Below are 14555 nucleotides of genomic sequence, written 5' to 3' on the forward strand. Positions count from 1 at the left end.
AATTTTAACAAGTTAATTGATTGCTTCTAATTGGTTAATGTAGGAATTTTTTTCCACACCTGTGTAAGAGTTTAAACAGTAGTGTACATGTGTTTCAGAATTGCTAAGCACATACTACTACCCCATTAATGTATGTAGGTGGTTATTACCTACTCACCACGTGTTCACCACATTCTCTCCTTTTCAGTGCACACCCACAGTGCACTTTCTTTCCTGCTTGTTACTTCTCATTAGACCCGGCAAAAGAGTGCACTGTCACTGTGCACTGAAAAGGAATATTCCACAGTGAACTCATACTGAGCATGTATCCAGCATACACTGGGGATTTTCAAACAAAACATCTTCGAAATGGAGCTAAAAAAAGCACATAATTGGCATGGTAGGGACTTTTTAATCAAAGTAGAAAAGCAATTAGAGTATTACATTAGACATATAGGATTGAAATTAACTTTAATTTCAGACCACCACTTTAAAGTACAGTCATGGCCAAAAGTGTTGGCACTCTCAAAATTGTTCAAGAAAATTATTGCAATTAAATATGTTTTGTTATACAATAAGTTTATTTCTTTTGTGAGTCTTGGAACACAAAAAAAACGCAAAAAAAGGCAAATTGGTCATAATTTCACACATAGCCCCAATAATGGTCCGTATAAAATTGTTGGCACCCTCAACTTAATATTTCGTTGGCACCCTTTGGAATAAGTATAGTACATACCTTTATAGGTGAAAACCTATCCTATTTTAGTCCTGATATTGGTAACCTGACTGTTGTAGGTAAGATATATCAGCCTGGGATACAGAATATTTTAGGAGATTGTGTGCTTAGATTACAAGGAGTGACAATGGAAAAAACTTGGTGAAAGTAGGACTTTCAGGGCAATTTTTCATCTTTAACTTTAAAGAAAGATTAGAGCTGGAGTGACAGAGCCTCATTTGCATGTCGATTCAAATGCTGATTTATTTCCGTAATGGAAGAATGGACTGCCCATGTAACGACATTGCTTGATTGGTCTATGAAATCTTGCTGCCATATTCTATTTAGAGACGTGAAGTATGCCAATATTTGTCTATTGTCCTGTTATTTGTGTAGCAATTTTTACTCTCCGCTGTTGTTTTGTAAAATTAATTGTTTTTTTTTTTTGTTTTTTTTTCAGGGTGCCATTATTATTCATGAAGTTTATGAAGAAGGCGCAGCTTCCAAAGATGGCAGATTATGGGCTGGTGACCAAATTTTAGAGGTAAGTGAAGAAAGAATTATAAACACATTGGCCCCAATTCATCAAAGCTTTTACACCAGAATGCTGCTGTAAAATACATTACAGACCAAAAGTTTGGACACAACCTCATTCAAAGAGTTTTCTTTGTTTTTATGACTATGAAAATTGTAGATTCACTCTGAAGGCATCAAAACTATGAATTAACACATGTGGAATTATATAATTAACAAAAAAGTGTGAAACAACTGAAAATATGTCTTATATTCTAGGTTCTTCAAAGTAGCCACCTTTTGCTTTGATTTCTGCTTTGCACACTCTTGGCATTCCCTTGATGAGATTCAAGAGGTAGTCACCGGAAATGGTCTTCCAACAGCCTTGAAGGAGTTCCCAGAGATGTTTAGCACTTATTGGCCCTTTTGTCTTCGCTCTGCGGTTCAGCTCACCCCAAACCATCTCGATTGGGGTAAGGTCTGGTGACTTTGGAGGCCAGGTCATCTGGTGTAGCACCCCATCACTCTCCTTCTTGGTCAAATAGCCCTTACACAGCCTGGAGGTGTGTTTGAGGTCATTGTCCTGTTGAAAAATAAATGATGGTCCAACTAAACGCAAACCGGATGGAATAGCATGCCGCTGCAAGATGCTGTGGTAGCCATGCTGGTTCAGTATGCCTTCAATTTTGAATAAATCCCCAACAGTGTCACCAGCAAAGCACCCCCACACTATCACACCTCCTCCTCCATGCTTCACGGTGGGAACCAGGCATGTAGAGTCCATGTGTTCACCTTTTCAGCGTCGCACAAAGACACGGTGGTTGGAACCAAAGATCTCAAATTTGGACTCATCAGACCAAAGCACAGATTTCCACTGGTCTAATGTCCATTCCTTGTGTTCTATAGTCCAAACAAGTCTCTTCTGCTTGTTGCCTGTCCTTAGCAGTGGTTTCCTAGCAGCTATTTTACCATGAAGGCCTGCTTCACAAAGTCTCCTCTTAACAGTTGTTGTAGAGATGTGTCTGCTGCTAGAACTCTGTGTGGCATTGACCTGGTCTCTAATCTGAGCTGCTGTTAACCTGCGATTTATGAGGCTGGTGACTCGGATGAACTTATCCTCCACAGCAGAGGTGACTCTTGGTCTTCCTTTCCTGGGGCGCTCCTCATGTGAGCCAGTTTCTTTGTAGCGCTTTATGGTTTTTGCCAATGCACTTGGGGACACTTTCAAAGTTTTCCCAATTTTTCGGACTGACTGACCTTCATTTATTAAAGTAATGATGGTCACTCATTTTTCTTTACTTAGCTGCTTTTTACTTGCCATAATACAAATTCTAACAGTCTATTCAGTAGGACTATCAGCTGTGTATCCACCAGACTCCTGCACAACATAACTGATGGTCCCAACCCCATTTATAAGGCAAGAAATAGCACTTATTACACCTGACAGGGCACACCTGTGAAGTGAAAACTATTTCCAGTGACTACCTCTTGAAGCTCATCAAGAGATTGCCAAGAGTGTGCAAAGCAGTAATCAAAGCAAAAGGTGGCTACTTTGAAGAACCTAGAATGTAAGACATACAGTATTTTCAGTTGTTTCACACTTTTTTGTTAATTATATAATTCCACATGTGTTATTTCATAGTTTTGATGCCTTCAGAGTAAATCTACAATTTTCATAGTCATGAAAATAAAGAAGACTTTTTGAATGAGAAGGTGTGTCCAAACTTTTGGTCTGTACTGTATATTGAAAAATTGCAAAAATATTGGGACATTGGTGGCAGGTTTGTCAGTAATCCAAAATCTCCGACTCCAACTACTCAATTTCCTTGACTCACGACTCCATAGCATTGCCTCAATACTGAGCATGTACATAAAGTGCAGCACAAACTCACTTCTATTAAAAGCCTAGATCTTTAGATCTGGATCTGAACAGACATTTGTAGGACATTTCATAACTTTCCCAGATTCCTTCTGAAAAAATTTACGCCACATACTACATTGTACTACTGTACCCAATTTATTAGGTAATTTAGGGGTCAGAGTCAGTTCACTTCATACCGATTCCACCAAAATGGACACGGACTCCACACCCCTGTTTGGTGGTCTCATTCCAATTTTGCTCAGCTATGACTAAATTGGGTGGAGCTGGGGCAGAACTGGGACGTGGCAACCCCGTACCCATCAATTGATGACTTGAGTAAGATTTTGGGTGAGGCGCACACGGCTCCTCTTTATGAATCGGGAGCATCTAACTTCAGCACACTCCACCTCATCAAGATCGGCGTAGAAATTGCTGGCTGTGATTACTCGGGACCATAATATCCTTGTTTTGTTTTGACTTTTTACCTATTGACATTTGATGCTGAATTTTAGGTCAATTGTCTTGATCTAAGAAATGCCACACATGATGAAGCCATAAATGTGCTGAGACAAACGCCACAAAAAGTCCGTCTGACTGTATACCGAGATGAGGCACAGTACAAGGAAGAAGATATGTATGATATCATGATTGTGGAGCTCCAAAAGAAACCAGGGAAAGGTCTTGGGTTAAGCATCGTTGGGAAGAGGTGAAGTATGTTCTCTACTTGTGTCTGTACATCATGCTGCTCTCAGATTAGGCAGCAAAAACCTGGTGACAGAGTCCCCTTAATAAACGTCCCAACGCCTGGTCCCTGACCAATCACAAACATCTGTGTACCTTTTCTGCCACACTATTATGGTACTGCCGAAAATAGCAGAGTATAGATGCAGTCCCATGAGTTGTGAATGGAGCCTTGGTCACTCTACTGCTGCATTCCCATAGGGTCTATCTTTCTCGTGGTCAGTGAGATACCAGCAGTCAGACCCCCACTGATTAGACACGTCTCACTTATACCATCGATTGATGAGTTTAGAGTAAGGGATGACACCTTTAAGAGATTCTGTTTTGAATATCAGAAACTCCTTATTGCAATGAAACTGTAAATTAGATTAAACCTATGGAAAAAAATTCTTTAATTACCTTTGAGAATTTGCTTAGTCCTTCAATGCTGCTTCCCTGAGGCCTGTGAAAATGCCAGGTCTCAGTAAGGCTGCACCTAACGTGATGTAACATCACGTGGCACACAACATCCAATAGCCAAAGGCCATAGTCATTTCATCCATAGTGACCGACCATGCGACAGAAGGTTCTTTTTTGGGAAGACGTAAATCTGGATGCAGGTTTACTACAGAATAGTCTGTTTAGTCCTGTAAAAGAAAAACTCTGTGGCACGGGTCCGAAATTCAGTTTTACTCTAAACCCTTTTTGACATGTGTTTTCTGAATCATAATCCGTTTTTTAGATTTAGTTTATTTTATAAACTCCACCCTTGTGCAGATATTTTTTGGATGGGAATGCAAAATACGTGTAAAATTAAGAAAAAATGTAATAGTAATTTTGATCTTGCACATTATATTCTGTTATAGGTGTAGCATTTTACCATTGCACTTTTTTGCTCCCCAGAAATGATACTGGAGTATTTGTCTCCGATATTGTGAAAGGCGGTATAGCTGAGTCAGATGGAAGGCTGATGCAGGGCGATCAGATTTTAACAGTAAACGGAGAGGATGTGAGGAATGCCACCCAGGAAGCTGTGGCAGCGCTCTTAAAGGTAACTGTTCCATATTGGTATATACATAGTAAAATATTCTTCTTCGTCACTTAAAGATACATCTTGTCACTTAAGGTACGTACACCTTCAATAACTGTCCGCTCATCTATTCTTTTCAACCTGTCCATGCACATGCACACTCAGTTTGGCAAAACGTACATGAATTTAGAGTGGGAAAAGGACAAGGTCCTTCAAGACATCTGTGAAGGCTACTAATCTCCTGAGAGAACAAATAGGTTAGGCTCGGATATGATTTTGAGACATTTAACATTGTATGTTTACACTCAAGCATATTAGGAATAATAGGTTTATAAAATGCCCTTAAATGGAATCTGTCAGCAGGATTTCATACCCCAAACTTTTTCTATGTGCATATAGCTTTTTCAAAGACAAGTCCAGCAATACCTATACATGGCCAGTCCGATCTTCCGTTACTGAGAAATCAGTCTATGAATTGATAAGCAAATGAGGCTGAAGAACTATAGGTCGATCTGAAGCCTCTGTTACTTCAGCGTTAATCCCCATCATTTCATCTTATTTAACTGACGGTTCCTTTTCCTGAATTCGCACAGCATAGAGGCTGTCAGTCAAGCAGGAAGAAGCAGTGCTGGGCGGGGAATAGAGCTGGAGTGACAGAGGCTTCAGATCTATCACAGTTATTTGCATATGAATTTAAGCACTGATTTCTCAGGAATGGAGAAATGGACTAGGCACGTAAATATATTGCTGGATTTATCTTTGAAAGGGCTACATGCACATGTAAATAGTTTTGGGGATAAAATTCTGCTGACAGATTCCCATTAAGTGATTCAATAAAAGATTTAAAGGGGCCACCCACTACCTAACAACGCATTCCCAATAGCACCACCTGCAAATCAAAATTAAAAAATGCAAAATTATTTCCTGGAGGGGCTCTACTCCTGAAGCCTCCCTGTTGTGACAGAATGCTTTTTTTTATATTTTATTCTGCAGGTTGGTGCGATTATCAGGTTACTCCCATTTACTTAGATACATCCTGTCAGATAGTGCTTGTAAAAACAAGCACCTTTGCTATTGATGGCTTATTAAAATTTGCAGCCGTTATTGAAATATTTAACACTTTTCGTTACAGCTCTTTGCCTAGGAGACCGACCATTGCTGCTCTGTAGCTTGTAAGCACTACGCTGAAGCTGGCCTGGGTTAGGAGGTAGCAGCACACTCCAGTGATCCTGGCCAGCCTCAAAACAGTTCTCACCTACTTGATAGAAAAAAAAAGAGCATGTAAGCACTGTGCATGTTCTTCTGCCTAGCAGCGATAGTCGGTCTCCTAGGCAATGAACTGTAAAGAAAAGTGTTAATAGCTCAAGAACAGCTAGAAATTTTAATAATATGTAAATAGCAAAATTGCTTATATTAACAAGAACTATTCAACAATGTAAAAAGATGGGAATATCACTTTAAGAAGGGGCTGTCAAGTAGTGGACAAATCCTTTAAGGTCGTGTCATGTACTTTGCATAGAGCACACACTCCATGCCTCTCTGCACTGTATTCTATAGCTTCTTCCCAACATGAATATTGTAATGTACAGCTCCTTGTGGACATTAGATTGATGAGCCTGTGTTATGTGGCAGTGTATAGATTTCTTTTATGTTATAGGAGGGAATTTCATTAATTGCATACACCCCAGTGTGAGTGTGGGAAGCTGTACCATTAGCAGAGGATGACTGGCACCACCAGTAATGTGGCACTACTTATGACATGATGATATTGGTTTAAATATCCTACAGTGATCAGCACCAGAGGTTTACAAATATGTTTTGCCCCAATAATGGGCCAGTAGATTGGCATTCAGCTTGAGAATGTTTCCGTAAGACTCTACAATGGTGCTGGCATATAAGAGCGAAAAGCTTCTTATGGGAACAGAGAGGTTTGTAATCCCAGTAAACAATAACCAAGATGAAAGCTGGCTATTGGTTACTGTTCTGTTTGCACTTAAATGTTTGGCACCTTTTGTCTTTACCCCCCTAAGTGTGCCATCAGCTGCAATTTCTGTCCATTAGGCCCCATTGTTAAATCATGAAACTAAGGGAGGAGGCTTATTAAAGCCAAAATGACTCCAATAGAATGGCTGTAATCATATACTCAATGACTCAGGAGATCCATAACTGGATAATAATAGCGAGTTACATCTGATGACTCCAGATGGCAGAACATAAAATAAAGAGCAGCAATAACTATAATCTCCAAAGGCCCTGTTTAATAATCCTATTGATTCCCCCCGTGATTATTGCAGGAGACTGCAGCCACGGCTGAACCACAACTTGATCTTGGTATTTTTTGCAATTTAACATTAGATGAAAGAAGCTCTATTCTGTGATCATGGACTGCACCCAGCTGAGGACGATATTGTATCTTCTTGTTTCCCATTTCTGCACATATCCGCCCACCCTAGACAGGGAGTATAACAGCACAGCGCACATGTAGCAATGAAGTCATTGCTTCTTGCTGCACCCGGACTACAGCGCGAGCCAAAAGGCCCAAGGGGAAACTATCATTGTGAGACAGTCGAATTTTATGCAAAAAGTTTTAATAATGCAAGATCTTCACGTTTTGGAATTCATTTTTGGAATTGCCATTGTCAGAGTTATTATTCTGGCTGCAATGACATAGGACAGATAGATAGATGTACATAGAGGCTCCATAAATATGTCTGCTGTATTGGGGGAGACATTCAGCCTAAGGGATCTTAAACTCTTTACTTTCGGATCGTGAATATCCGGCTTTTATCATCTACGATGATATTAATACAAAATCTGTGCTGAATAATTTTTTTAAGCCCTTCACGATGGAGCCAATTTCCATTTTTGCATTTCCGTTTTGCCCTCAGCCGTAACTCTTTTATTATTTTTTTTCCGGCCTAATAGATATATGAAGGCTTGTTCGTTTTCCTCCTGCACAGACATAGTTTTAAAGCATGACATGATGTCTGCCTGGAGCCACCTATTGGGAGCGTAAAATCTTACTGTACACAAGAGGTGGGGAATTTTTTTTCTGCCAAGGGCCATTTGGATATTTATCCCATCCTTCGGGGACCATACAAATTGCGCACTATCTGCGCCCACAAAGTACGTCCTGATGCTGGCACTGGTCTCTGGACGCAATCTTTGGTTGCACGTGCTTTCAGCGTTCAGTAGTGTGCACTGTATGTGATGTGTGAGCTCACAGAGCAAGAAGTAATTAATGGGCCGGCAGCCATAAAAATCCAGCTACAGGCCCAAGCACTGAGATCACCGGACATCTGCTCGGAGACCAGATGGCCATCAAAGGTTGTAAACGGCCTAGGGTCCCTCACCCTTGCTGTATATGGAATTTCGTGTATGACAGTAGGTATTTGTCTCCTGGGGTTCCTCTAGCGGTGACTGTAATAGCCAGCATGTTTTAAATCTAAGGCTATGCAGAACCTTTAAAGGGGTTTATTAAAAAATATCAGAACAGCAGTAAATGATGTAAAACAAAAAAAAAATGAAACCATAGTTGTCTTTTAATCTTTCTGAGCCAGCACTGGTGCTATGGTAGTCCTCACAGTTCCTCACAGTTTTTACTTGCAGTGTGCATATGACGACTGCAGCCAATCAGTGACTGTGGAAGTCAAGTGACAACCTTTACTGACATAGCAGAGATGTATGACGCCTAAATGCGGAGGTCATTGGGTGCTTAGGTGGTCTTGTGCTGGCTGTTTGGACCAGGAACACCTCTTGAGTATCTGCACTGGATCATTAGGGAAAACAAGAGCCAAGTTATTTTTTGTGTTTTTGGCTTTGCTGCTTGTTATATTTTATTTTTGTACCTTCTTAAATATTGTATTCTAGGCGATCATATAGTCATGTAGCTTCATAGTTATGCTCTTTTATATTTCTTTGTATACATAGGTGAGTGCTGGTATATTGATGACGTAGGAATTGTACATGTATCGACAAGCTTTGACCCACCTCATAATTTGTAAATGGTTACTACTCAAAAATGGGGGGAGTGCAGTGTCAGACATACATTGTGTATCAGTTAATTGTAAGATATCAGTCTGGACATTTGTTACATTAATATGTATATGTCTAAGTGCTCCTTAGGTACGGTGAAGCTGGAGGTCGGAAGAATTAAAGCTGGACCATTCCATTCAGAAAGAAGGACTTCCCAAAGCAGTCAAGTGAGCGTTAGTAAAAACCGTGATGTCTCCATATTCTATGCTGTGTAGCTGAATGCAGTCTAGTGTTCTCTATTATCAGCCATTTAGGCTGAGGAGTGGGACTATAATCATCTTTAATGGCATAAGTCCAGTAAAATGTCTGCTCTCTTGATCACCACTGATGAGACTTCAAATTACTTCAAAAACAAAATTGACCATATCCGACAGGAAATTATCTCCCAATCCCCTCATACCATGCACTGTCCTCCCTCCCCCACTGCATCTAGCTCACTCTTTGATTTTGAACCAGTCACAGAAGAAGAAGTAATCAGGCTCCTTGCATCTTCTCGCCCGACTACTTGCACCAGTGACGCCATTCTGTCACATCTCCTCCATTCCCTTTCCCCTGCTGTCATCACTCACCTAACAAAAATATTCAACCTCTCTCTCTCCTCTGGTATCTTTCCCTCCTCATTTAAGCATGCCATCATACATCCATTACTTTAAAAAACCATCCCTCGACCAAAACTGTGCTGCTAACTATAGACCTGTCTCTAATCTTCCCTTCATCTCTAAACTCCTGGAACGCCTGGTCCACTCCCGTCTTATCCGCTATCTCTCTGATAACTCTCTTCTCGGCCCTCTACAATCTGATTTCCGCTCTTTACACTCTACTGAAACTGCCCTCACAAAAGTCTCTAATGATCTTCTATCAGCTAAATCTAATGGTCACTACTCCCTGCTAATTCTCTTGGAACTCTCTGCAGCATTCGACACTGTGGATCATCAGCTCCTCCTCACTTTGCTCCGCTCCATCGGCCTCAAGGACACCATTCTCTCCTGGTTCTCCTCCTATTTCTCTGACCGCTCCTTCACTGTATCTTTTGCTGGCTCCTCCTTATCTCATCTTCCACTTATTGTTGGGGTTCCTCAAGGATTGGTTCTAGGCCCCCTCCTCTTCTCTTTGTATACTGCCCCTATTGGTCAAACAATCAGTAGATTTGGTTTCCAGCACCATCTCTATGCTGATGACACCCAATTGTACACTTCTCCTCATATCACACCTGCCTTTTTAGAAAACACCAGTGATTGTCTTACAGCTGTCTCTAATATCATTTCCTCCCTCTATCTGAAACTGAACATGTCAAAAACTGAACTCCTTGTGTTTCCTCCCTCTACTTACTTACCTATGCCCGACATTGTCATTTCTGTGTGTGGTTCCACCATTACTCCCCAGCAACATGCCCGCTGTCTTGGGGTCATACTTGATTCCAAGCTTTCATTCACCCCCCACAGCCGATCGCTCTTATTACCTGCACCTCAAAAACATTTCTAGAGTTCACCCTTTCTCACTTTCGACTCTGCAAAAACTCTCACTGTTTCTCTTATTAATTCTCATCTGGACTATTGTAACTGTCTACTAATCGGTCTCTGTTATGATTGGGTCACCAAGGAGGAAAGCAAGACCAAGCTAAGCCACAGAGAACCAGAGAGGTTGGTAACTAAGAGGATTGCAGACCCCTGATCCTATCCACACAACTTGCAGTAGCCGTGGAGCGTACCTACGATGATCCTAGACACCTCGACACAGCCGGAGAGCTAAATAAACCTAAAGCAAGAAAGGGGAAATCTAAACTGCCCCAGAGCAGACCCCAAAGGAATAGATAGCCCCCCAAAAAATATATTGTCGGTGAGACAAGATGAAAACACAAACGCAGGTAGGAAAATAGAGTGAGCAAATGATGGGGCCCACACTAACTAGACAGGACAGGAAAGGAAAGACACTGTTTGCAATCACACAAAAAAAAAACGTGCAAAAAATGTCCAACACGTCTGACAGAAAAATACTGAAGTCGCACGACTTTGCCCACTATATCAGCACTCTGGTATATTCTGAAAGCAGAGCAAAAAGAGGCCAATCTACTAAGGGACAAAAACAAACTGGCACAAGCAGTAACATATGGATGGAGATTTAGCACAGCCCCAGCCGGAGCTGGCTGACAACACAAAACTGAAATAGACAAAACCAGATCAAATGTGAACAATAGCAAAAGAACACTTCTCTGAGTATGCAGGGACTGAGCTGGAAACTAAGACCTCAGGAGGCAGGAAAAAAATCACCAGCAGGGATAGAGGGAGTCGGCTGTCGTAAATCCAGTCAGAAACTCCAGATCTCCAATCCTCCTCATTATCAGGTGGCAAGCCTTTGTTAATCAGATCAGCTCCATTACCCTCACTAGTAACCAGAGGTAGGCCAGAAAGTGAATTCACCACAGTACCCCCCCCTTGAGGAGGGGTCACCGAACCCTCATCCACGCCACCAGGCCGATCAGGATGGGCCCGGTGAGAAGCACGAACCAATCTATCTTCATGAATGTCAGAAGCAGAGACCCAAGAATTATCCTCCTGGCCATAACCCTTCCATTTGACCAAGTACTGGAGTCTTCGTCTAGCCAAACGAGAATCCAATATTTTCTCTACCTCATATTCCACATTGCCTTTAACCAATACAGGGTCAGGAGGCGCCGCCATAGGAACTACTGGCTCCACAAACCTCTTCAACAGAGATTTATGAAACACGTTATGGATCTTAAACGTAACTGGAAGAGCCAATCGAAAAGAAACAGGATTAAGGGAGTCGGCTGTCTTAAATCCAGTCAGATACTCCAGATCTCCAATCGTCCTCCTCATTATCAGGTGTCAAGCCTCTGTTAATCAGATCAGCTCCATTACCCTCACTAGTAACCAGAGGTAGGCCAGAAAGCGAATTCACAACATGTCTCCCTCTTACCAAACTCTCCCCTCTCCAATCTGTCCTGAATGCTGCAGCTAGAATCATATTCCTCACCAATCATTATACCGATGCCTCTACCTTGTGCCAGTCCTCACACTGGTTACCCATCCACTCCAGAATCAAGTGCAAACTTATTACCCTTACCCACAAAGCACTCCATGGCTCAGCACCACCCTACATCTCCTCCTTCGTCTCAGCCTACCACCCTACCCGTGCCTTCCGTTCTGCAAATGACCTGAGGTTGATATCCTCAATAATCAGAACCTCGCACTCCCGTCTCCTAGACTTTTCACGTGCTGCGCCAATTCTTTGGAATGCACTACCCAGGTTGTTACGATTAATCCCCAATCGCCACAGTTTTAAGCGTGCCCTAAAAACGTATTTGTTCAGACTGGCCTATGCCTACCGTCTCAACGCATTACCCTAACTATCCCTGTGTTGTCCATTCAAAACTTTTACCATGGTTACCAGGTTCCTTGCATCATGTCCTCACATGCTTTATGCATATAATAGCCCTCTGTGTCTATACTGTTACATAGTTGAGCCGATAACCGGTTAATGCAGCATTACATGAACATCCGATTCTTACACTTTGGCTGGTCCGAACAACGAAAGCAATTGTGACCTTCCGTGTCTCGACTTTTCCTCATAGATTGTAAGTTTGCGAGCAGGGCCTTCGTTCCTCTTGGTATCTGTTTTGATCTATGTGTTATTATTACGCTGTAATGTCTATTGTCTGTACAAGTCCCCTCTGAAATGTAAAGTGCTGCGGAATATGTCAGCGCTATAGAAATAAAATTATTATTATTATTATTATGAGACCCTCTATAGACATTTGTATTTGTGATTACTAATTAAATAAAAAGATAATATACATTATCCCAGCCCTGGAAGATGTTCTCTTATTAGTTGCTGACAATGTGAATGAATGAAATATCACCAAAGCACCTTTATTTCTTGTGTTGCAGGTGAGTGACGGTAGTAATAGTCTTACGTCATTCAATTTTCCACCTTCTGGTTCTTTCGCAGCAGAGTCACTTGAGAGTGCCTCCAAAAAGAATGAAGGTAAGCCTTGCAAGTCAATGCTGCTCCATTTTACAGAGCAGCATTTCAGCCACTTTCATTGAACTTCTGTTATTCATTTTAAGGCTTTTTCTCATTGTGTGACATTTTATTCTGATAAATCTGAGAGACACAGTGGCATTGGTTGTTTGCATGCTTCACTTAGACTTCATGTACACAACACTCCCATATGCATGTATATGCTCGTACTACTGTGTGCCACCTAGTGGTGCCTCTGTGTAGCACCGCACTGTCTCCTATCAGCAGTGACCATTATATGCCTTACATCAGCGTAAACATTTTACTTATCTTTTTTTTTAACTGAAATAACTGAGGGCCTTATTTTGGCTGATAGAAAATGGAATTGGTTCCCATGATTGTACCATTTATTAACAGTAGTTGTGCTATGGTGATATACACCCCTTTTTGTTATTCACAGCTATATGTTGTTTTTTTACTTCTTCAGGTTAATGTGACTTTATTATGGCATTGTCCCAAACAAGAATGTGTTAAGTACTTGTTGTATTAAACACAAAAACTAAAAAATGAGCTGACAGTCTCTCCCAGCACTGGTGCCTGGCATTACTGGTTGTGCTATTCTTCTTACATTGTCCTCCCAACATTTAGCAGCCTGGCTCTGATCCATGTGCAATCCATGTTTTGTGCACGTAACATCAAATTAAAGGTTTTTTTTTTCCTTTTCATCCACAGCTCCTGATATTCAAGGACTAAGGACAGTTGAAATAATAAAGGTATTCTCCATATGTAAAGCACAGTGTCTAAAAAAAATAAAATACCATGTATACTCGAGTATAAGCCGACCAGAGTATAAGCCGGGGCACCTAATTTTGCCACGAAAAACTGGGAAAATTGATTGACTCAATTATAAACCGGGTATGCTTTGTCCCCTCATCCCTATCATGGTATGAATGGCTCCCTCATCCCTATCCTGGTATGCACAGCCTCCTCATCTCCATCCTTGTATGCATGGAATCCTCATCCCCATCCTGCTATTCATGGCTCATTATCCCCATCCTGGTATGCATGGTCCTCTCATCTTTATCCTGGTATGCATGGCTCTTCATCCCTATCTTGGTATGCATAGCTCTCTTCATCCACATCCTGGTATGTATGGCTCTCTTCATCCCCATCCTGGTATGCATGGCTCTCTTCATCCACTTCCTGGTATGCATTGCTCTTCATCCCTATCCTGGTATGCATGGCTCTCTTCATCCCCATCCTGGTATGCATGGCTCTTCATCCCCATCCTCGTATGCATTGCTCTTCATCCCTATCCTGGTTTGTATGGCCCCCTCATCCCTATCCTGGTCTGCATGGCTCCTCATCCCCATCCTGGTATGCATGGCTCTCTTCATCCACTTCCTGGTATGCATTGCTCTTCATCCCTATCCTGGTATGCATGGCTCTCTTCATCCCTATCCTGGTCTGCATGGCTCCTCATCCCCATCCTGGTTTGCAAGGCTCCTCATCCCTATCCTGGTCCTCATGGCTCCTCATACCTATCCTTGTATGCATGGTCCCCTCATCCCTATCCTTGTTTGCATGGCTCTTCATCCCTATCCTGGTATGTATGGCCCCCATCAAAAAACATAAAAAAAATAAACTATCCTTCTTACCGTCACTGCCCCCCCTTGCAGTGTCTTGTTCTGGTGCCAGCAGCTGATTTATGCTTGTAATTA

General features: G+C 41.7%; 1 protein-coding gene across 9 annotated transcripts in view; it reads left to right on the forward strand.

Annotated features, from left to right (window-relative positions):
- Nucleotides 1–14555, forward strand: part of MPDZ (multiple PDZ domain crumbs cell polarity complex component) — a 249883-nt gene that overhangs the window by 195525 nt on the left and 39803 nt on the right. For all 9 annotated transcript variants that reach the window (XM_073572172.1, XM_073572174.1, XM_073572176.1 and 6 more), the window contains 6 exons: nt 1155–1238; nt 3581–3774; nt 4692–4839; nt 8934–9020; nt 12762–12858; nt 13567–13607. In XM_073572172.1, the coding sequence (XP_073428273.1) occupies nt 1155–1238; nt 3581–3774; nt 4692–4839; nt 8934–9020; nt 12762–12858; nt 13567–13607 (651 nt within the window). The remainder of the gene's footprint in view (nt 1–1154; nt 1239–3580; nt 3775–4691; nt 4840–8933; nt 9021–12761; nt 12859–13566; nt 13608–14555) is intronic.

The sequence above is a fragment of the Dendrobates tinctorius genome, unplaced genomic scaffold (genome assembly GCF_039654945.1).
Source record: "Dendrobates tinctorius isolate UK_male_01 unplaced genomic scaffold, ASM3965494v1 ptg000031l, whole genome shotgun sequence".
Lineage (NCBI taxonomy): Eukaryota > Metazoa > Chordata > Amphibia > Anura > Dendrobatidae > Dendrobates > Dendrobates tinctorius.